The sequence below is a fragment of the Durio zibethinus genome, chromosome 8 (assembly GCF_047325235.1).
Source record: "Durio zibethinus cultivar Kanyao isolate XHJ-2024 chromosome 8, ASM4732523v1, whole genome shotgun sequence".
NCBI lineage: Eukaryota > Viridiplantae > Streptophyta > Magnoliopsida > Malvales > Malvaceae > Durio > Durio zibethinus.
In genome coordinates this window covers 25375907-25397542 of record NC_143169.1, presented here as the reverse complement: position 1 = coordinate 25397542, position 21636 = coordinate 25375907, and the positions used below count along the sequence as shown (strand labels likewise).

At 35.1% G+C, this 21636-nt stretch overlaps 2 protein-coding genes and 1 non-coding gene across 5 annotated transcripts; 2 read left to right on the top strand and 1 right to left on the bottom strand.

Annotated features, from left to right (window-relative positions):
• Window positions 1–1739: 1739 nt before the first annotated feature.
• Window positions 1740–1811, top strand: TRNAD-GUC (transfer RNA aspartic acid (anticodon GUC)). Its single transcript has one exon. It is a non-coding gene; the product is annotated as a tRNA-Asp (tRNA).
• A 53-nt stretch (window positions 1812–1864) lies between these two features.
• On the top strand, window positions 1865–10954 carry LOC111278219 (anaphase-promoting complex subunit 4-like). 2 transcript variants are annotated; one of them, XM_022864791.2, is made up of 19 exons: window positions 1865–2281; window positions 2429–2540; window positions 2661–2752; window positions 3418–3501; window positions 3671–3910; window positions 4510–4590; window positions 5067–5218; window positions 5461–5621; window positions 5705–5805; window positions 5890–5964; window positions 6550–6729; window positions 7676–7758; window positions 7836–7928; window positions 8452–8556; window positions 8869–9007; window positions 9196–9420; window positions 9573–9725; window positions 10245–10326; window positions 10418–10954. In XM_022864791.2, the coding sequence occupies exons 1-19, from the start codon at window positions 2213–2215 to the stop codon at window positions 10510–10512; spliced, it is 2322 nt and encodes a 773-aa protein (XP_022720526.1). In that variant the 5' UTR covers window positions 1865–2212; the 3' UTR covers window positions 10513–10954. The 2 variants fall into 2 exon arrangements, with proteins under 2 accessions (XP_022720526.1, XP_022720525.1); XM_022864790.2 differs by having other exon boundaries at window positions 9142–9420; window positions 10418–10730.
• A 155-nt stretch (window positions 10955–11109) lies between these two features.
• On the bottom strand, window positions 11110–15965 carry LOC111278221 (calmodulin-binding protein 60 D-like). Of its 2 annotated transcripts, none has more exons than XM_022864794.2 (8): window positions 15402–15965; window positions 14677–14752; window positions 14504–14562; window positions 13516–14009; window positions 13261–13421; window positions 12974–13177; window positions 12406–12631; window positions 11110–12161 (listed from the first exon to the last, which is right to left on the bottom strand). In XM_022864794.2, the coding sequence occupies exons 1-8, from the start codon at window positions 15509–15511 to the stop codon at window positions 11605–11607; spliced, it is 1887 nt and encodes a 628-aa protein (XP_022720529.2). In that variant the 5' UTR covers window positions 15512–15965; the 3' UTR covers window positions 11110–11604. The 2 variants fall into 2 exon arrangements, with proteins under 2 accessions (XP_022720529.2, XP_022720528.2); XM_022864793.2 differs by having other exon boundaries at window positions 13516–14018; window positions 15402–15825.
• Window positions 15966–21636: the final 5671 nt, after the last annotated feature.

Here is a 21636-nt window from a genome sequence, read left to right as displayed (position 1 = left end):
GTAGGCACAGATTTTTAAAAAAATGCTAATTTACTTCTTCCATTTTATACCAATCTAAAGACCGAGTCGCAGGCATTTGTTAGACATTTACGCCTTAGAAGCAATTTTGAAATATATATCACTTGATGTAGGGAAAACCAAGATTTTGATCAGCTAACTGTTATAGTTGCTCGTGTAGAATGTGACAAATGTACAGCAATTAGGAGTTTTTTCTCAAACTAAGGTACTAAAAAATCTTAATTCTTTGATAGAGTTTCTTTAATTCTTATTTCCTTAAATGGAGTATTTTTTACATGTAAGCACCAAGAAAACCATCTAAGCACTTTACTTCATCTCTCTTCTTAGATTTCTCCTTCATTCCTTCTCTTCCTCCTGGGGAAAAAAAAGCACTTTTCTTTCGAATTTGGGATCTTAGCAATGGACCACTCTTTCCCATTTTTCTTCTTCTTCCAGTCTTCACTTTTGAGTTTCCCATATTTGTTCAACATCCAAAGCTCTCTTTTTTATCCTTTTTCTTATAAAATAATCAACAATCTTGGAATAATATAAACATCCTTCCGTTTCGTGCTACCCTTCACACAGATCTCCAATTCTGTCAGCAGGATGGAGGTCTATCCCCAATCTTCTTCTAGAACTGAAATAGGATTGTTACAGTTTATTGAATGTGGTACTTCTTTTGCAACTACTGTTGGGCTATAAAATTAGTTCTAAGCAGACATAGCGATTGGTTTTACTTTTGATATTATTTGGTTTTTGGCTTTTGTTACTTGCTTATTACTTCCAGAAGTTTATTACTCTAGCCAGCAGCACCGTGTACTCCTGTATTAGCTCTACTACAATTGCCACCAGAATCATCTTTTCAATTTTGCATCAGGCTAAAGCTAAAAACTTGAAAGCTTGGGATCAACAATTTAACAAATCCAAATCAAATAATGAAGTCAATCACCTCAAAAATATTTATATATATGGTGAAATTTTGGTGGGTTAGGGGGAGAAGTGGATGTTTATACAGAAAAGGTGAAGGGAGTCTGATTTGGTAGAGTGGAGTAATCGGTCAGAGGGATCTCAAAAAATTGGGCTACATATACAATAAGACTTTTTATTTTTTTTACAACATTTGCCACGTAGATAATTAGATAATTATGTGGCAGTGACGTAGGATATGGATCTTGTTAATGAAAAAAAAGATTAAAAGTAATCTTAGTTTGGAAAAAAGATTTAAAATTGTCCTACCGTCGGAAAAACTCCGGCAATTAAATTAAGAATAAGATTAGGAGTATAATTAATATATTAATACTCGTAAATTATTTGAATTTAATTTGAATAAAATTTAAATTTAATTTTATTATTATCGAATCGAGTTTGAATTCAAATAATTTGATACCTAATTTGAGTAGGTTACGAGCTTAATTAAATTTTTATATTTTAATTATTATAATTATTAAAATATTTTAAACTCAAACATAAATAATCATTTTTTTTAAATATAAAAATTGAGTTTATTTTATATGTTAATTAAATTTAATTAAACAAATTCAAATGATTCGATTTTTATTTTATGTCAAATTTGAGGTAAAAAATTAAAATTTGATTGAGCTCTAACTTAATGTTATATGGATTTGAATTTGATTGATCATATTTTTAATTAAGACAATATGGACAGTTAAAAAAATGAAATTGGTGCGAGTTTGGGACTTTTACATGCTCATAAAAACTTTTAGAGTAACAAAAATAAACGAGTCGTTGTAGTATAGTGGTAAGTATTCCCGCCTGTCACGCGGGCGACCCGGGTTCGATCCCCGGCAACGGCGTTCTAATTTTTATTATTTTGGCTTTATTTATTTATTTATTTTAATTCTAAATCGAACCGTTGGAACGTTGATCCCGTATCCGACTGGCCGAAACCACTTGCTCCTTTTCCTACGAGCATCTCTCTTTTTTCCCTCCCACTATAAATCAAGTGAGAGCTCTGAAATCCCAGCAAAAGCCCGCCCTCATTTTTACGTTCCGCGCCTCTTCCCGGCCTCTTCAGCTCACCTCCTTCGTTATCTTATCCTTCTCCTTCGGTTCGACGCCGTCTTACTTCTTCCTCTGCCGTTTTTTAGGGTTTCAGCGCAATTTTCTTCAAATTGTTTTCCGTGATTCTGAAGAAACAAGCTACTATTTAGATTTAAGAGCCAAAAGTTACAGAAGAACTCTAGAGTTTTCAGCAATGGAAACCGATGAAACGCCACGTGTGCTTCCCTTCCAGCTTCAATTCGACAAACCTGTTGCCTCTCAGGTTTAGTTCTTTCACTTTCCAATTTCATTCTCGTCTACTTGTTTTTTTTCCCCGATTGTATCTAAATATCTATGATAATGCTTCTTCTACTTCTTCTTCTTCTTCTTCTTCTTCTTCTTTTCTTTATCAATCAATTTTGTTGATTAGGTTAAACTTGCGGAATGGAATCCGGAGAAAGATTTACTGGCTATGGTTACTGAGGACTCCAAGATTTTGCTGCATCGTTTCAATTGGCAAAGACTCTGGACAATTTCTCCTGGTAATTCATGGAATGTTCTTTATTATTATTATTATTATTATTATCTTTTTCTATGAACTTTTGCATTTGATTCAAGTGCTTCGTTTATGGAATAATTTTTTTACTTTTTTGATTCTATAGGAAGGTGCATCACATCCTTATGTTGGCGTCCAGATGGTAAAGCGATAGCGGTTGGGCTCGAGGACGGCACGATTTCATTGCATGATGTTGAAGTGAGTTACCCTGTTCTTTATTCGTTCAAGTTTTAAGGTTTAATAATAACTAAGTTGCTTATTCAAAACTCTCTCTCCATGTCTCTTGCTTGTTTAGTTTCTCTCTACATGATTGTTGATAATCATAGTTATTGATTGTGTTCTCACATATGTTTTATATAATTTTGTATTCCTGATTTTACAATCTGCTTGAGAACTCTATGATTCTATATATTTTTTTCGTTTGTTTTTGTAGCCTGTTGACACACGTTATGTTGGAGATTTCCCATCATAGCCTCAATGATGTTTTCTCACATTGGGAACTAGAATAAATTTATTTCTTATTAGAAGCTAGTTTATAGATGGAGGATGTGAACTTAACTAAAGTTGGAATATTATTTTACTATGACCTTTTGATTGTGCTTATTTATTAATTTGTCCATAGCGCTTTCCTATGGGGATCACTTTTTGCATTTTGCACCTAGGACATGGCCTTTATTATGTGGGTGTGTATCTTCTTAAGGTTAAATTGTTGATACACGTTATCATAAAACATACCTATATTTTTATAATCTAAACCATGGTGCTTTATATTTCTTGCAGAATGGAAAGCTGTTGAGAAGCTCAACATACCTTTACAACAAAATCTGATCATCTAACCCATGGTACTTTTTTATTTCTTGCAGAATGGAAAGTTGTTGAGAAGCTTAAAGTCTCACACTGTTGCTGTCATGTACCTAAACTGGGAGGAGGACGGACAAGTGACTAGAGTATGACTTTGTCTTTTGGTCTGAAATAACTAATTCTTTTTTAAGATATCTTGCATAAGTTAAACTTTTCTCTGATGTCTGTGAAGGCGTTTATTGTTTTCTGGTTTCATAAAAATATGTGCTTGACAATTTAACTTCCTGATCAATCTCAAATTACCTTGAAATTCAGGATGATTCTATTAGCAATTCAAATTATGAAGATCGCACTTCTCGTTTTTTCCCCCCTGCTCCAAGAGTTCCTCGGATGCCTGGACTGGTACCTGGAGATACTGGCTTCATGGATGATAGTGAAGATTCATTCCGAGAGCTTTCAAATTCTTCATACCAACGTTTTAACATTTTATGCAGCGGTGACAAAGATGGAAGCATATGCTTTAGTATATTTGGAATATTTCCAATAGGGAAAATAGTAAGCTACTCATCTATCTTGAAAATAACTTTGTGGATTATACTGATTAACTGAGGAAGTAAATTCGAAGAAGTAGAAATGTGCTTTTGTGTATTTGGAATATTTTCCAATAGGGACAATGGTATGCTAGTGATGAAACTATTATTCCATTATCATGTGTCTTGCTGGTTGATCCATGGTTCAGTCTCTTCTTATTGGATCTTATTGCATCATTTGGCCACTAGATATATATTATTGACTTATTTCCTAACAACTAACTTGTGGAAATAATTCTAGGCTTTTTTAGAGATGGTTCGGCTTTTAGGGCTTTGATTCTTCAAATTGACATTCTTTTGTCATTTTACTTCTTATAATTTTCTGGGCATTGTATTTCTCACCTCAACTACTAGATATTTGCCTGGAGTAATATTCATGGTTCAGAGATAGCCATATTCTTCCTTTTCTAGTTAATTATGCTTTGTTTAACTTGCTTTTTACTTTCTTTTTTTAATTAGTTTATTTTATGTATCATTATAATTATTTACATTTGCTGTGGAACAGAATCACCTCTTTTTCTTTGTTTTAATGTGAATTATGTTGCACATGAAATCATTTACCAGAACATACACAAGTTGTCTATTCCTACTCCCTTTGCAAATGAGGAAGCTACTTACAGACTTCTTAATGCTTCCATTTCCAAGGTATGTTCATCCTTTGATTGAATGAATTTGCAATGGTAGCAGTACATTTAAGATGACATTGTTTTCACCATTTCTGGACTGTTTAATTCTTAATGATGCGTAGAAAAAGGTGTTGCAAAGTGATGTGGCAAGTGAGATAATTATGAAATTGTTAAAGTTGAGTATTACTCGATACTGGAGAGCCTTGTTCAAGGAGTCAACCGAAGAAGAGTTCTAGTTTAGCTCGACTATGCTTAAGTTTTTCTTTAATTTGTATTTTTAGTCTTGCAATATTGGATAGCTTCTAAGGTGTTTTTCAGGGCTTTTCTGGTTGAAAGGTCATGTGGTTGGATAAATCATACTAACTGATGTTAAAAGAATATTTTCCATCCAAAAACCAAAAAAAAAAAATTTTTTTTTCTTTTAATTTCAATGCTTAGTTCTTACAGGCAAACACATAGTAGAGCTATCTGATGTTCCTATGTTGTTTTTATTAGGTTGCTTTGTCAAAAGACCTTTGTCATTTGATAGTAATGTGTTCCGGAGAACTTAATCAAGATGAGGTTGAATCACCAGAGAGAAAGCTGTGTATACATGGTTTGCATGGCTTGCATTGCTTACTGCTCGATACTTCTATCTTTTGGAAGAGGTAAATTTGCTGGAGAAACTAGGAATACCTGCAGGTTGTTTGTAAATATGTAGGTACTAAGTTTTGTAGTGTTAGATTTATCTACATCTGAATTATTTTCAATGAAATTCTCCACAATGTGTCTTGCTTGTAGTTTTATCATGCACCAGTTGCTTATCTGAAGTTGATAAACATGAATATGCTTTATTCCTTTATCCCTCCCATGATCTACTTCAGCCTTTTTTATCTCTTTCTTATTGCAGGAAAAATGAACTCCATCAAGTGGCCCAACAAGCTTCTAACATTGAGGATTTAATTGAAGTTATCCGTACATCATTATCCATAATGTCCAAGCAGTGGTCAGATGCCATGCACACTTTTCATGAGAAGTTTGATTCTCTATCTAGTTTAATAATTGACCATGGTAACTTTTGATTAGAGTACTAATAATTGCATATTCCATTTCTGCTGCATATCCATTTATTGATTTCTATCACATGCATATAGGGTTGGACTCGTCTCCCCAAGAGGAGTTTCTGAGCCTTCTAGGTGGTGCTCGAACTAGTCCACCAGTTCATCAGTTTCTTGTTAACTCTCTGGGTGAATTGGTAAACTTGCATTATGTAATGATTTTTTTTTCTCACAAGAGAATTAGTTTTCATATTTTATTCAATGAATTTCTTACTAAATAGGGAGTGAAGCGTGTGTCAAAGGTCGTTTGTGGTGCTGGAAAAGAGCTTCAGAATATTGTTCTTGATCATCTTCAGGTGCATGGTTGAATTTTTCTCTGCAATTCATTGAATAATCACGATTTAGAAGAATCTTATTATTAGTTGTTATCACATCATGAAACATCTCATGGAAATTTGGTGGATCAGGTTGACAGATCCACAATTTAGGTGCATAAATGAAAGTTAAGCTTCCAACTAAGGCTGCGCAATTTGCAGTTTGCTTATACAATCTATTTTCTATTTAAAATTTTTGTGGCCCAAACTGTTTGTTACAGCCAAATTGGGTATATGCTGAATTTTAGGGTTTTCCATCTACTTTCTTAATCTAATGAATGTTAGCGATATTATGTTAAAACCTATCAGCTTAGATGGTTGCTCTTTAGGACAAGGATGAGTTAACAATATATGGTTAAAATAGCAATGCCTTGATGTACATAAACCTCTATGAAACCGTGGTGTGACACTTTCTGTTATCGTGTTGAGACAATGTTTAATTGTGACGATCTATTTCAAAAATAGAATATCTATTTTAGGCGTTAATTTTCTATCTACTTATCACAAAATGTTATATGGTGAGCACTTCTGATGTGATCCTGCTGAAGCTGAAAATCCCTTTCTCAGCCTGCTGCAGAAATTATTGTATTCAGGATGGGAGAGCTAAGAGGTCTTTCAAGATGGCGAACTCGTTTTAAGGGTATTGGCCTGGATGAGACTCTGATTGATAATGCAACAGAAAAATCTGGAATGTTACTAGTACAAGTTGAGCGGTTTATGAGGGTGCTTTCCTCTGTGGTACAGCAGGTGTGCTAACTTGAGAGCCTTAATATTTGAATTTATTTTCTTTCTTTCTTTCTTCCTCCATTTCTATTTCTTAATTCCCCTTTCCACCCCCCCCCCCCCCCCCCCCCAAAAAAAAAGAAAAAAAAAAACCAAATTACAACACTGAAACACACACACACAAACATAATTCTGATGAGATACTTCAAACTAGTTTGCTTTAAGTAGTCTGAGTAAACAATTTGTCTTCTGCTCCAAATGAACAGCTAAGTTTCCAAAATAATGAGATTAGAAAATGAAGATTATTTGGTCTTTTAGACTGTAATCTTCTTATCAGAACAATTTCATCCTGCTGCGGTATTTTGTAATTTCTTCATGTAGTGAATAAATAATGTGGAATCTTGCTTATATGGGACTTGTTTCCTAAATTTTCAATCAATTTTGAAACATTGGATATGCAATATACGAACCTCTTCTAAGTGCCAAATCTCCTCTCTGCCTAATTTGTCAGTTTGTCTTGCCTTTGGATCAGTTGGAATAATAATGACAAAAGGTAGGAGACTTTTTGGTACAAATGAAATGCTGGAGATGCATGTCTTTTCTGTCAAGAAGAATTTACAATGCACTCACTGATTGACAGTCAACCACAATTCTCTTTGATGTTATGATGAATTTCACTAATTGTAATCTTTAAAAAACAAGATATGGATCATAACTGTTCTGTGAAGTGATTGCTAATACATATTGGTAAACAGATGTGACATTATAGGCTTGAAATGACAAAAAGCAGTTTCAACTATTATTATTATTATTATTATTATTATTATTATTAAGCAATTAAGTTTTTGACTGTGCAGGTGAGGTTTTGTTAACATCCTTTCCTGCAGTATGGAATGAAAGTGAATAATTTTCTTCTCATGGAATTGTGTTATTGTTCTGTTGGAGTTCTGATATCTGTCTTTGCTTTCAGTTTTCAAATTTCTTTAATTGGCTACTAAAATGTATAAAGCTACTTATGCAAGAGCCAAGTGATCAGCTTCTACCCTATAATAGGTATGTTTTTCAGATGTCTTTCCATTCCCGTTTATAATTATACTTGATTTGGTAGCCTTACATTTTGCCTTTGACAGCGAACTTCTTGTTATATTCCTGAAGTTTTTATACGACCAAGATCCTATTAAGCCCTTTCTGGAGCCATCTGAAGTTGATATTGAAACTGATATGTGAGTTATCTTTTCAACCATAATAGTCTGTAACTAATTGATGTATGTTTAATTTTTTTTCTTACTTTGGTCTGTCATGTAACAAAGACTTATGCATATTGTTTGTCACTTAAGCTTACACAAAAATGTGGCTGACAGCATGTCTACACATATATTTTACGTATACTTATGTTCTTGAGCTAGCAGGCAGGCTTTTTATCTACAGGAAGAAAAATGTACTCCTTATAAACAATCAATTTGAATGATGCTGAATCTACTGATTAAGGATGTAAAAATGTAAAACTTTTTTAGTTTAGAACTTATCAGGCGGCATACTTAGCATTAACTCCCCTTCAATGACTGAGCATTAACTCTTCTTCGATGACTGTTAATTTAAATGCATATGCATATGGCATGCATGAATGTGAACTTATGCATGCATCTCTAATAGATGTATGATGTATGATGCATGCGGGTAAATATTTTGTGCATCAACAGTGTCATTTTTTATCCTTGAGAGAATCTGCTGTTTGTAATCGTTCAGGGAAACACTGCAAAGAGTTAGAGAGTTGGTTCATTTTGGGGGATTTTCAGATTGTGGATATCTGCGAAGGACATTAGCAGAGGAATTTCAACAGATGGAGTCTAGGTACTTCGGCTTTCTATTGCCTTCATCATGCTATCAGTAAATACTGTTAATAGAGATTTTATCATGGTTGAAGCACGCACCATGTTCTGCTGACTCCTGAATATGCATAGGAATTATGTAAATGTAAATATAAATGATTGATTGTTGAAGCAGAACTTAATGTCAACGATTATTGCTTCCAAGGAAATGGGTTTTCAATGGAATCACACTAATATATGTAGTAATTTAGCCTTCTGTATTCATTTCATTTGCATTGCTTTTCTGCTGTTTTTCAAATCAAAAAGTGCCTTATCAAAGGCTCTGCAATTTCAGTTTCAAGGAGGCTTTCCTTATGCCTTTTACTACAATTTCATGTAAGATACTTTGTAAGGGTGTGCTACCACTATTTGCTCTCCCATCTTCACCAGCATCCATGTCTTTAAGTCTTCCTATGTCGGTAACATACTACAAGGTAGTCCCCTGCCTGCCTTTCCCTCTTTTTCAATCTCTAATCATGGTCATACATTTCTTGGTTTCTATATTTAAATGAAAGTTGTAAATGCTACATATTTTGTATTATCATTTCTAACATTGGTAGCAATTTAGGTTTGTATCTTGTTTGATTCTTCTGCAACGATGTTTTCTCTTTTCTTGTTGAAGGATGGCTCCACAACTTTATCACCTTATCAGACTCGTGAACATGGGTTTATTGATTATATTTCTTTCCAAATACCTGGTGACTCTTCCTCAGACATTGCTAATTGTATAGGCATATCAAGGGGATTCATGCATAGTTTGAGCAATAGTACTGAGGAGTCTAATCTGGAAGCTATTTTGCTTTCTGTTCCTGATGGTTATCACTGTGTGGATCTATCTTTATATAAGGTGAAACCATTCCTTTCTCTTCTTTTGAATCTAACAAGGAAAAGCCAAAGTGTTTTTGGTTGTATAATGATTCAGCCTTTGCTTTTTTAGTTTGAGGTTTTTGGGATGTTTTCTAACTCGTTTGATCCTTAAAAAAAAAAAATCTAAAACAGGAAGGTCAAATTGTTTTGTTATTAAATGAAACAACCGCTGCTTCTGAAAGCTCTGGAGAATCTTGTATGATGATCGTCCAAGCTAATGATCTCCCATTTGTGTCTATTTCTAGATCCACTTTTATAGACCTTTGGAACTTAAATCAGCTAAAGGTAAATATTGCTTCTCATAGATCCTATTCACACTTGGACTAATTGATAAGACCTTTAACTTGATTGTTTCTGCTGCTCAATATCACTACAAATTCAAATACTCCATATTTTTACATGCCTGTGAACACCAGTTACCGTAGTTTCATGTTCCTTGAACATTTCAATATCGTTGTAAACTCGTGTAGATTTGTCACTTTTACATGTTTTGATATCCTTCTGATAATTTTTTGCACTTACGTCCTTAGACCACACAATTGGACCATGCTTTTATTAATGGCCCGCCTTACTGTTGGTGAAAACGTATACATATTTTGCTCCTGTCATTATGAACTACAAACTATACCCTGGTTTTTCCTTCTCCATCTGAAGCATCTTTTTTTCATCTCCTCCCTTGTTTCTGTAATTTATGTGAGCATATATAGTTCCGCGAGCTGATATACTTTGCTTATAGCTTAGTTGCAATTGTGTACTTTGTAGTGGAGTACTTACTAGTTGTAAACTATATCTATGTGCATATAGGACTCTGTTCGGTACTTACAACTGGAGAATGAAAAGGTTCGAATTATTCCTCACTCTGTCGTCGCTCCTCTGGCAGTTAGTGGTAAACTTTCAAACTAAAACATCCTTGCACTGCCCTATATGTCAATTCGGTTGGATCTTCTTGACGTTTATGTTCAAATTTATTGTAACAGCATCTAGAGGCGTAGCTTGTGTTTTTGCTGCAAGAAAGCGTGCCTTGGTCTACATACTGGATGAAGATGAAGATAATGTTTCGGATACCGAATGACTGTTCCCTCTGACGTTCATCATATTTCTCTGCAAACTTTTTGTCAACTATAAGAAAAAAAATTGTTATATATATTTATATATTATAGAGATTGTATTGCACTAACGCCGAATCTTAGGGTTCTAGTTTGAGAGATTAGTTGGCAGACAAAAATGTTTTTCTTGTTTCACGAGCTTATCTGCATTCGTTTTCTTAATAAGACGGATTAATGTTTTCAAGGTGCCCCGCAGAGGAAAAGCAGAGAGACAGAGACAGGCAGAGTCAAAGAGATTCATAGATAATGAAAGGACATTGAAGGGTGGCTTGGGATCTCCTGAGAGGGATCAGATGAGCACATTGTATTCTTAACTATGGTTGGACCTACCCTCTGTTATGTACGCTGTCATATTTCCTCAATTATGTCGAACTTGATCCCCGCATAAGGGGCGGGCAAGTATTTTCATGTAGCCATCCATGCACTATGCAGCCGTGAACAAGACATTTCCATAACTCCCTTAAACAGAGCTTCCTCATGGACAACTTTTTAAGCACAAAAAACCATAATAGCCTCAAGTGAGAATATGAATCTCATTGTAATACAGGAGGAAAGGCCCAGGGTAAATAAAAACAGAGTTCCATTATGCAGCAATGAGATTTTAAGCGGGGTTATCACTACCACTGACATTTACTTTTCATGTCACAAGTCAAAAAACATAAAACATGCCCCTTTTATTTCGTTAGATCTCAACAGAAGAAAATACGTAGCAGAGATGCTAGTCAAGTAGTAACATACATCTGTTACACCTGCCACTAGAAGTCGTGCTGGATACGCTTCCCGTTGATAACATTTCAAGCCTCTGCCGTTAGGACACTAACTGAACCGAAACCTACTAGTTATGATGGAAGCTTACCGTACAGAGAAGAAATGTCCAAGCAGAAAGGTCCCTGGATGGCAGAGTTAGAATCCAACCTATGCAAGGGTTTGAAGAGACAGACCCTGCCAAAAACTCAAAAGTCCTTGAGTCCTTGCTCTGGTTGGGTTAGAATCGGGCAGGGAGATGGAAGGATGCCTACTAACACCGCATCCAGACAGCTTTGCCTCAAACGCTAAATCTATGAATCATCCACCTCAACAAGGTGTGCCCGCCTTTCAGCAGCCTTTTTCCTAATAAAGATGCCCCATCTCAGAGCTGCCTTGAGCTTGAGCCATCCAACTACAGCTTTGCCAGATGAACGAGAACCTTTGTTAACAAAACCATAATTCAGAGATGGGGTGGGCGTATATGTTGAGGAATAAGGATGACCATCTTCAGAAGCATTAAAGGGAGGATGTTCATGGCTTCCCATGTTAAAGATACGAAGCAAATGCTGCATATCTTCATTTTCAAGCATCTCATTACTTCTCATTCGAATCTCCTCCTCTGAGAAGATATCCTCGACTCCCTTATAAGTAGGAATATTTGATGTGGCAGCACCATGGAAACCTGGCATGGATGACTGAGATGGACCAAGCGCTAGCTCATTCTCATTTCCTGAAAGCTGGACCTGCTGTGAATCACTGACCAAGGGGTTCTGTAGAGTGAATGAAGCACCGTTCAACAAAGTCTGAGAATTAAGATGTACATTTCGTGATTGCATCGACATTCTGGCAGCCATACTATCGTCATAACCTAGAGAGACGGAGAACAAAGTCAAACAAACATGTACAGATGGAAAAATTTAATATGCAAGTAACAGTCTGAAAAGCAAGAAAGCAGACACCATGAGTAAGGAACCTTTTTCATTTTATTGTACTTTTAAGAAAAGAGCAAGGAAGAGGGATTGTTTTCACTTCACCTATGTACTCAAAAGTAGTTTGTAAAAAATGACAATTTTATATGAAATTCAAGTTCATGTTCAGTCAAGGATTTATACCTCCAAAATCCATGGGAGGCTGCTCCGAAGGAACTGAAACTGACAGGCTTGGCAGAGTCTGCTGCTGGTTAATCAAACTTGGATAACCTTGCGGATCCATTGGAACTTTGGCTTCTGAAGCACCTGCACTATCATCTTCGTTACAGCCTAGTAGAGACTCGCCATCATACTCTATAACATGCATCCAATTTTCATATGCCTTCTTTACCAAGTCATCCACATAAACCTATAAGAACATAACGATTGGAAGTTTTCTCAAGCTTTTTTTGTATGTATCATTTATATTATGGCACGAACATTAAGGAACATAGGCAAGTGCTGTACCAAATTAAGTACTCGAAACAAAAGAGTAGTTGAATTCAACTTGTTAAAACAAAAGACTGACTTTCAAACAAAGTTTGCACAGCTCCAACCAACATAAAAAAGGTAAATCATATGGGAAAATTAGGGGAAGGAGTAGACAATCTTCCATTTTATTATTAATACATGAACACATTGTAAACTAAACGGGTTTGAAGATAAATGCAAACTAAATCAAATACATATCAGAAGTGCAAGTTTTTTTTACCTTCTGATCATCTGAAAGAGAATCAGCTGCATAATATTGTCCATTAGCAATTAGGCCACTCAACTCATAGATGTTGTTAAAGACTATGCCAACACTCCTCACATCGTCAGGGTAATAAACATAAAGTTTCCCACTTAGAACACAAGTTTTTGCATGCTCCACCAGAACATCCCACATCTTATTAGACATTCCACTTCCAAGAATCTACAAGAAATGGATCCAAAAATAGTTACAGACAGAAGAACAAAATATAATTCTAATTTGAGGGTGAGACGCAAAAGTCTTACATTTCTCAGCCTCTGTAAGTCTGTAACCACAAGTCGTAGAAAGTTTTCAACTGTAAAAATTCCAGCTTTATGGAGCCTCTTGTGAAATGACCCATCTTTGCCAATCTTCTCCAATCTCCAGACCTCATCGTTTAATGCAGGCGGATAGTGTTTCTTGTATACTGTTAAGGAAAAACAAGGAAAAGGCAATGATTAACTGGCTGTCAAATAACCAAAGTCTATTTTCGCTTAACAAATACAGATGTTAAAACTTACATTCTCCTCGGTGATCCTTAACAGTGAAGGCATCTGTTTTCGCTTCACGAATTCGGATGGCTTCACAAGAGCCAGAGGCAACCTTTAGCCCTAGCCTGAATTTCCTGCTCCTAATCCAGCTCGAGTTGTCAGTAAATGTTAGCTCCCCTAGTGTTCCTACACCATCCTTCAGCATCACCTGCAGATCTCCAGTTAGTAGTGGCTTCTTCCCTTCGCGCTCTTTGACAATGTGGCTGTCAAATTCTTCTTGAGTCCAGTCATCATCATCTTCCTTGTTGAAATCACCCTCAAGCACAACAACATCGAGTCTCACTGAGGATTCTGGACCACATGTGATGACATGACCAGTGTTTGTATCAATCAAGACAATATGGATAGTAGCACCCTGCTCCCCTTCGACTTTTGCTCCAGTAAAGAGAGGGAGGGACAACCTGGATCTAAAGTGCAGCTGCAAATTTCTTCCACCAGGTCCTTCTATCCGTTTAGGAGAAGACCTGCATTTTCTATATCATTTCAAGAACGAAAACAAGAGGTAGAGGCATAACAAACACTTTCCAAAATACACTAATGGTACATATACACACAAAACACATTAATTTGAAGAATGCAGGGAGGAAGTGCATCAATCGGAACAACAGTCACCAGACTTCTGAATAATCAAGAGAGAGGTCATGCCAAATATGCTATCCTAAATGGAGAGATGAAATTTGAAGCGAAATAACATGGGAATTAATGCAATAAAGGACACAACAGGTCTATAACAGATGATAATGTTAGCACAAGCACAACAGTGATGGGGCACATTTGTTAAGGAAAAACAAAATGCACCAGTACAACACAAGGGTAATTCCAAACCTCCTCTTATTTATTTTGCAGTACAATATTAATGGAGGTTCAGCAATGACAAATAAAGAAACTTTCCAAATGTATTGAAACCATTTTATTCTGATATTTACAAGATTTAAAGCTAAAATAAAAGAGTTCATACTTAGCAGTAAGCTTGGCAGGGCCTAGTTTTGCTAAAGCACGTTCCACTTCTTCACTGACCTGTTAATATAGCCGATACCAGAAGAGTTATGAGTTTATAGAACATCACCCCTCCAAATGAGAACATTAACTAAGTAAGAACTTCAAAGAGAAGAATAAAATTCAGGATCTTACAACTCTCCGAAGAATAGGCTCCAATGATGAGCAAAGTTTCTGCAGACCATCCACCTTCAGAGCTTCAACAATCACACTGCATTAAGGTCAAAGCTCTATGTTTACAAAACAACTTCTTTAGTATTTCCCCACTGACAAATAGCAGGAGTTTCAATAAAATTTTGACACAAAGATGAATCAAACCCCAGTCAGAAGTATACATCAAATATAGATTCCTCAGTAGTCAATATCAGTAAAGTCAAGGCAAGAAAGACTTTTTTTTATCAGTTTCCTAAGGTCTGTCAAGAAACTGCAACTGCACCAACACCCACGTCCCATTTTAACCTTGCTGACATGACAGAGTTAGTGACACAAGTATGGCCTTCGTGCTTTTTTTTCACATTTTCTCTTGATTTGTCAACTTTTTTTATTTTATTAATCAAATTAGAATAATCCAAAATTATTTCTTTTAAATTAAAAAACATTTTTTTTATAAAAGAGAAAACCCCACATTTTATTTCTTGTGACAGCAGTTAAGAGTTTTTTTTTTTTTTTTTTTTTCTGTTCCAACAACTTCTTACAGCATCTAAACCATTTAATAATAACTTTTTTTCAGATTCAGTTCACTCAAGGCTCGATAAAACCCTTTTCCTTACATCAACAAAAAAAAAAACGAAAAACATGAAAGACAGACAAAAAATAACAAAATGTTTGATTTGGAACAGAAAAGAAGGATAAAGATAGACCTTGCAAGGGCTGGTCGTTTCCTTTCAGGCCCTTCATCACCAGAACTCGAATCCAAACCTCTCTTATCTCGCGCCATACTATTCGACCTCTCCATATACCTCGTTTGCATCTTCAAACTCAGTCTGTTTGGTTGCCAAGAAAATACCAGAAAAAAATACTAAAATCAAATCAAACTCTTCTGTTTTTTTTCTGCTCTTCACTTTGAACTTTTCTTTTCTTAAAAAACAAACACAAACTCGAAAACCTTCTCTTTCTCTTCAATTGCGATTCAATTATATCCAGAAAAAATGAATCAAATTTCTCTCTCTCACTTTTTCCTTTCTTTTCATTTTAATTTTCCAAAAAAATTGAAAGAGAAAGGTAAAAAAGAGGGAAGCGGGAAAGCGAAAAGATGGAGAATTGGGTTTTATGGAGAGAAGCTTCAAGGAAACGTCTGCGAATTTTCCTAATTGTTTTTGTTTGTCGACTTGTTTCTACAGTGACGGCTTTGGTACTGTGGCTACTCTGTCTTGTTCACTAGCTTCCATGGTTATTGATTGAAAGAGTGTTGCTTTCGAAAAGACAAATGCTAACTAGCAAGTTTTAAGCTCATAGCAACAGGCAAAAAGTAACCATCTTTTCCTATCGTTCGTCAAAGATTCCAGAAAAGTTTTTTGTTTTTCATAGAGGCAAAAAGCAATTTTGGTCCCATTCCTTCTCTAAGAGACAAAAAACATGATCAGACTCTGTTATATGACAATGAAAGAGTTTTTTTCTTCTAAACAATAAGAATCTATCCTTTTATCTTGTAGGGTTTCTTGCTCTGGCGTGTCTTCAAAGTAATAATAATTGGAGAAAAAAAGATAAGAAGCAAAGCCCCAAAACATAAGCACCACTGAAACAAGTTGATGCTTTAAGTATTGTGCCCCGAAATGCATGCTACAGATGGAACAAATCCCCTACATGTGAGAGAGCTCAACACACTTAAAACTGGAAGCAAAAACGTCTGGCATATTTGAACTCGAATGGAAAAGGAACAATCATGTGTTACAAGCGGGAGTTTTTCCGTTAAAAACTGTTACGTAACGGCATCAAGACGCAATATGATCATATTATTTTAAAATAAATTTTAAAGTAATATAAATTTTTTTTTATTAATTATTTTAAAATTCGTTAATAAATTGATATAATTTATATCTTTAATCTAATTAATGATATATTTTCATACATCCAAATACAAATTATATAAAATATAAAATCGTTTCATAAAATCTCATTGGTCAATATTATCTTTGACGATTAAGTAATTTTCTCATTTGATCTTTTGGTTTTTCATAAAATTAAGCAAACTCATCACTTACTCATCTGTAAAGAAAAAACAAAAAAAGAATGAACAAATCACAGCTAAACAAGTATAAGCTCACACATGTTATCAAATCAAGCATCGTTTTTATGCATATCATATAGATCATTCAAAATATTCATCAAATCATAATGTCAAAATATTTTAAATATTATCATTACCTCAAATATTTCGTAGATCATAAATCAAATCAAAACATGTCAATTCATCAATTATTAATCACAAATCATTGTTAAATACATATTTTATCAAATCATGGATCAATTTTTTATTACGCCTGAAGCAATAATCACAACAATACAGAAGCAATAGACAACAATCAATAATCAAATACGCAAGAAAAATAAAGCACACCAAGATTTACATGGAAAACCCTTCAGTGTAAAGGAAAAAAATCACGGGCCACCAGAAAAATCTTCACTATCAAATAATAGTTATACAAAGTTCTTCTCTAGCTAAAACTAGAGCTAATCAACAACTAGAGAAACAATTGGAGAAATCTCATCAAATAAGTGACTCAACAAATACACCCTGGATTTATTCCTAGAGAGCTTCAAACCCGATCTTCACCGTTCAAAATGTAGAACTCTGAATCATAAACCTCCTAACAAGGTTCCAACTCAATCGGACCACGGATCGACTTCCGTTCAACCAACTCTCCCTTCTCTTTTTTCTCTCTCTACTTTTCCTGGCTTTTTTTCTTTTTTTGCTTGATTTTCGACACACACCTAAAACAACCCCACCTCTTTTTTATTAAGTAGCTAGGGCTCTGTGTAAAATAAAAGATCAAGGCTTATGGCCTTTACTTGGTCCAAAACCACTTACATGGGACTGGACCCTATTTTTCTAACAATCTCCCCCTCCAGCCCCATTAGGAGGAGATTCATCACCATAACAGTTTCATTTGGAACTTACCTTGGCCAGGAAACTCATTCCGACCAAGTTACTACAAAGCTCAAGCTTTTTTCTGGAAAGTATCTTAGTCAACATATCTGTTACATTCTTATTAGTATGGACTTTCTTCAATAACATCTACTGTTCTTCAATCACTGAACGTAACCAATGATATCTAACATCAATGTGCTTTGTTCTAGCATGGTACATGGTATTCTTACTCAAATCTAAAGCACTCTGGCTATCACAAAATACCATATACTCTTTCTGATTCAACCCGAATTCAAGAAGAAAACGTTTCATCCAAAGCATTTTTTTACATGCTTCGATTGCTGTAATATACTCAGCCTCTGTAGTTGATAAAGCAACACACTTCTGCAATTTAGATTGCCAAGATACAGCTCTTCTTACAAAAGTGAACAAATACCCTGAAGTAGATTTTCTACCATTAAGATCGCCTACCATGTCAGTATCAGTAAACCCTTCTAGAACTGATTGTGAAACTCCATAAGTCAAGCACATTTTTGAGGTACCCCTCAAATATCTAAAAATCCATTTCACTGCTTCCTAGTGAACCTTTCCTAGTTAAAAAGAAATCTGCTCACTACACCAACTGCATGAGCAATGTCAGGCCTTGTATAAACCATAAGATACATTAAAGAACCGACTGCAGAAGAATAAGGAATACTAGACATAGCTAGTTGCTCTTCCTTAGACACTGGATAAGATTTCTTACTTAGATGAAAATGGTTGGTAAGTGAACTGCTAACTGATTTAGTATGTTGCATGTTGAATCTACCAAGCACTCGTTCAACATACTTTTTTTGTGACAATCACAGCTTTTCAGCTCTCTTATCCCGGATAATGTCCATATCAAAAATCTGCTTTGCTGAACCTAAATCCTTCATATCAAAGGACTTAGACAATTGTTCTTTCAACCTGCAAACCATACTAGCATCTTATCTTACAATCAATATATCATCAACATATAATAATAGGATAATGAAGTTACCATTAGAAAATTGTTTAACATACACATAAGAATCCGCTGCTGTTCTTTTATAGCTATGACTCATCATAAAAGAATCAAACTTCTTGTACCACTATCACGGAGCTTGTTTCAAGCCATATAAGTTTTTTTTCAATTTGTAAACTAAATGTTCTTTCCCCCTTTCACTTCAAAACCCTTAGGTTGATTCATATAAATGTCCTCTTGTAAATCACCATGCAAAAATACAGTTTTAACATCAAGTTGCTCAAGTTCAAGATTCAAACTAGCTGCCAATCCCAGTACCACTCAAATAAAACTCATTTTTACAACTAAAGCAAAAATCTCATCAAAATCGATGCTTGGTTTCTGAGAAAAACTTTTTACTACCAATCGAGCTTTGTACCTCACTAGTTTATCACCATCTTTTTTTAACTTGAATACCCATTTATTCTTTAATGGCCTCTTCCCTGTTGAAAGTTTAACAAGATCATAAGTACCATTCTTTTGTAATGACCCCATCTCTTCTTTTATTACTTTTAACCAGTGCTCTCTATCCGGAGTAACCTACACATCTTGGAAGCTTTCTAGCTCCCCTTTACTGGTAACTAAAATAAAATATAAACTTGAATACCTGGTAGATGGTCTGTGCTCTCTAGTAGATCTCTTGGGCTGAGACTCTACATCACTTGATGTCGAAGGTAGCTCTCCCTACTCAACACTCTCAAGTAGAGAAGATTGACCCATCTGCTCAAAACTAATAGCATCTGGCTCATCACCAACTGTGGCTGGCTCATTCATATCTCCAAGTTCTATTTCTTGCTTATTTTCACCATCTGTGGCTCTTTCCTGTGGAATCTTTATCGGTGTTAAAATATCACACTCAACAGTAACTCGTGTAGTCTTCTCATTTTTTTAAGGTCTGCTATGATTTTTTTTTCATGAAAGACCACATCTCTGCTTCTTACTGTCTTTCTCTTTACTAGATCCCATATCCTATAACCAAATTCTTCATCACCATATCTTACAAACACACATTGTATGGCTTTACTGTCAAGCTTTGATCTCTGCTCTTTTGGTACATGTATGAATACTTTACACCAAAAAACTTTCAAATGAGAGTATGAAGTATCTTTTTCTGTCCACACTCTTTCTGGAATGTCAAAGCCCAAAGGAACTGATGGTGACCTGTTAAGTAAATAACAATCTGTGTTGACTGCTTCACCCTAGAATGGCTTTGGTAATTTTACCATCCTCAACATACATCTGATTTTTTTCACAATGGTGCGATTCATTCTTTCAACTATACTATTATGTTACGGTATTCCAAGTTCTATCCTTTCATGCCTGATCCCATGCTTTGAACAATATTCTTCAAAGCCTTTAGATGTGTATTCTCCACCATTATCAGTTCGAATACACTTCAAGGGTAACCCTGTCATCCTTTCAACCATGGCATAAAATTTTTGAAAATACTGCAGTACCTAACTTTTGTATTTCAACATATACACCCAAGTCTTACGTGAAGCATCATCAATAAAAGTAACAAAATATCTACTACCACCTAATGACTTAACCTCAATGAGACCACATACGTCAGAATAAATTAATTTCAATCTATTTTCTTTTCTCTGAGAACTTTTACGAAAAGAAACTCTATGATGCTTACCAAACAAACAATAATCACATGAATCGAGAGACATATTTTTGGTCAAAAGAATGAGAGACTGCCTTGCCAAAACCTGTAACCTTTTTTCACTCATGTGTGCCAGCCTCCTGTGCTACAAGTTTGCTGAAGTATCATTTTCAACGGTATTTACCTGGTTACCGTTCAATTACATCCATGTCTTATACATTGTGCAGCATAGTTTTCCCCTTGTAATTACCATAGATTCTTTGAGAAGCTTCCACTATCTATTCTTTTGTCGACTTTCATATCCCTCCTTATCAAGGACATTAATAGCAAGTAAGTTCATTCTTATATCTGAAATGTGTTTGACATCCCTCAAAGTCAACATGCAGCCTGTACTACTTTGTACAATAATATCACCAATCCCAATAATCTGTGACACACTTTTATTTCTTATTTTGGTACAACTAAAGTCTCCTACTTTGTAAGTTGTAAATAACTCTCTTAGGAACACAATGAAATACCGCTCTTGTGTCAACTATCCACTCAATATCGGGATCACTAACATGATTACAATCACTATGTGTACAAATCAAAGTAACTGAATCACTATCTGAATTCACTACTGTAACATTACCATCATCTAAACTCTTGTCTTTCTCATCTTTTCGCTCTTGCTTCAAGATTTTACATTTTCGTTTTATATGACCTGTCTTACCACAATAGAAACACTTCACTTTACCTCTAGACTTGGATCTATGTTTAGACTTACCACGGCCTTTTGGATCTTGACCTCTGTCGATGTTTCTACCCCTGTTCTCTATAACCAGAGCTTGATTCTTAGGGTCTACATCTTTTTACCTTGCTTTTTCATTAAGCATACTGTCTTTTGCCATCTCCAATGTCACCCTATAATCAGGAGTTGAATTAAGAACAGTCACAATTAGAGTATTTCAGCTGTCTGGTAATGAACCCAAAAGAAATAATACCTTCATTTCATCATCCATTTTAAGCTCTATAGTAGTCATCCGATTAAATATATCTTAAAAATCACTCAAGTGCTCTGTAACAGATCGTCCATCCCTATACTATAAAGTTACAAACCTTTTAACAAGCATAACTTTATTCATACCTGTTTTTCTCTTATACAATGCTACTAACTTTTTTCAAACAATGTGAGCATCTGACTCCTGCGCTACATAATGGAACACATTGATATCAATCCATTTTTTGATTGTAGCCAGCGTCTTTCTACCTAGCTTCTTTCAGCTTTCATCTTTCATATCTGCTGGTTTAGTCGAATCACCCAATACTAGCTCATACAAATCTTTGCAGTATAGATGATCTTTCATCATAGGCTTTCAAATTAAATAATTCGAT

What these genes read in the sequence shown, in the direction of transcription:
- LOC111278219 (XM_022864790.2), top strand. Translation starts at nt 2,213, where the DNA reads ATGGAAACCGATGAAACGCCACGTGTGCTTCCCTTCCAGCTTCAATTC. An exon ending in TTGTTCTTGATCATCTTCAG is followed by an intron (nt 5,965 to 6,549) that starts GTGCATGGTTGA and finishes TCCCTTTCTCAG; the next exon opens with CCTGCTGCAGAAATTATTGT. An exon ending in TTTCCTCTGTGGTACAGCAG is followed by an intron (nt 6,730 to 7,675) that starts GTGTGCTAACTT and finishes CTTTGCTTTCAG; the next exon opens with TTTTCAAATTTCTTTAATTG.
- LOC111278221 (XM_022864793.2), bottom strand. Translation starts at nt 15,511, where the DNA reads ATGCAAACGAGGTATATGGAGAGGTCGAATAGTATGGCGCGAGATAAG. An exon ending in AGCCTATTCTTCGGAGAGTT is followed by an intron (nt 14,563 to 14,676) that starts GTAAGATCCTGA and finishes CTATATTAACAG; the next exon opens with GTCAGTGAAGAAGTGGAACG. An exon ending in CCTGCCAAGCTTACTGCTAA is followed by an intron (nt 14,019 to 14,503) that starts GTATGAACTCTT and finishes GAAATGATATAG; the next exon opens with AAAATGCAGGTCTTCTCCTA.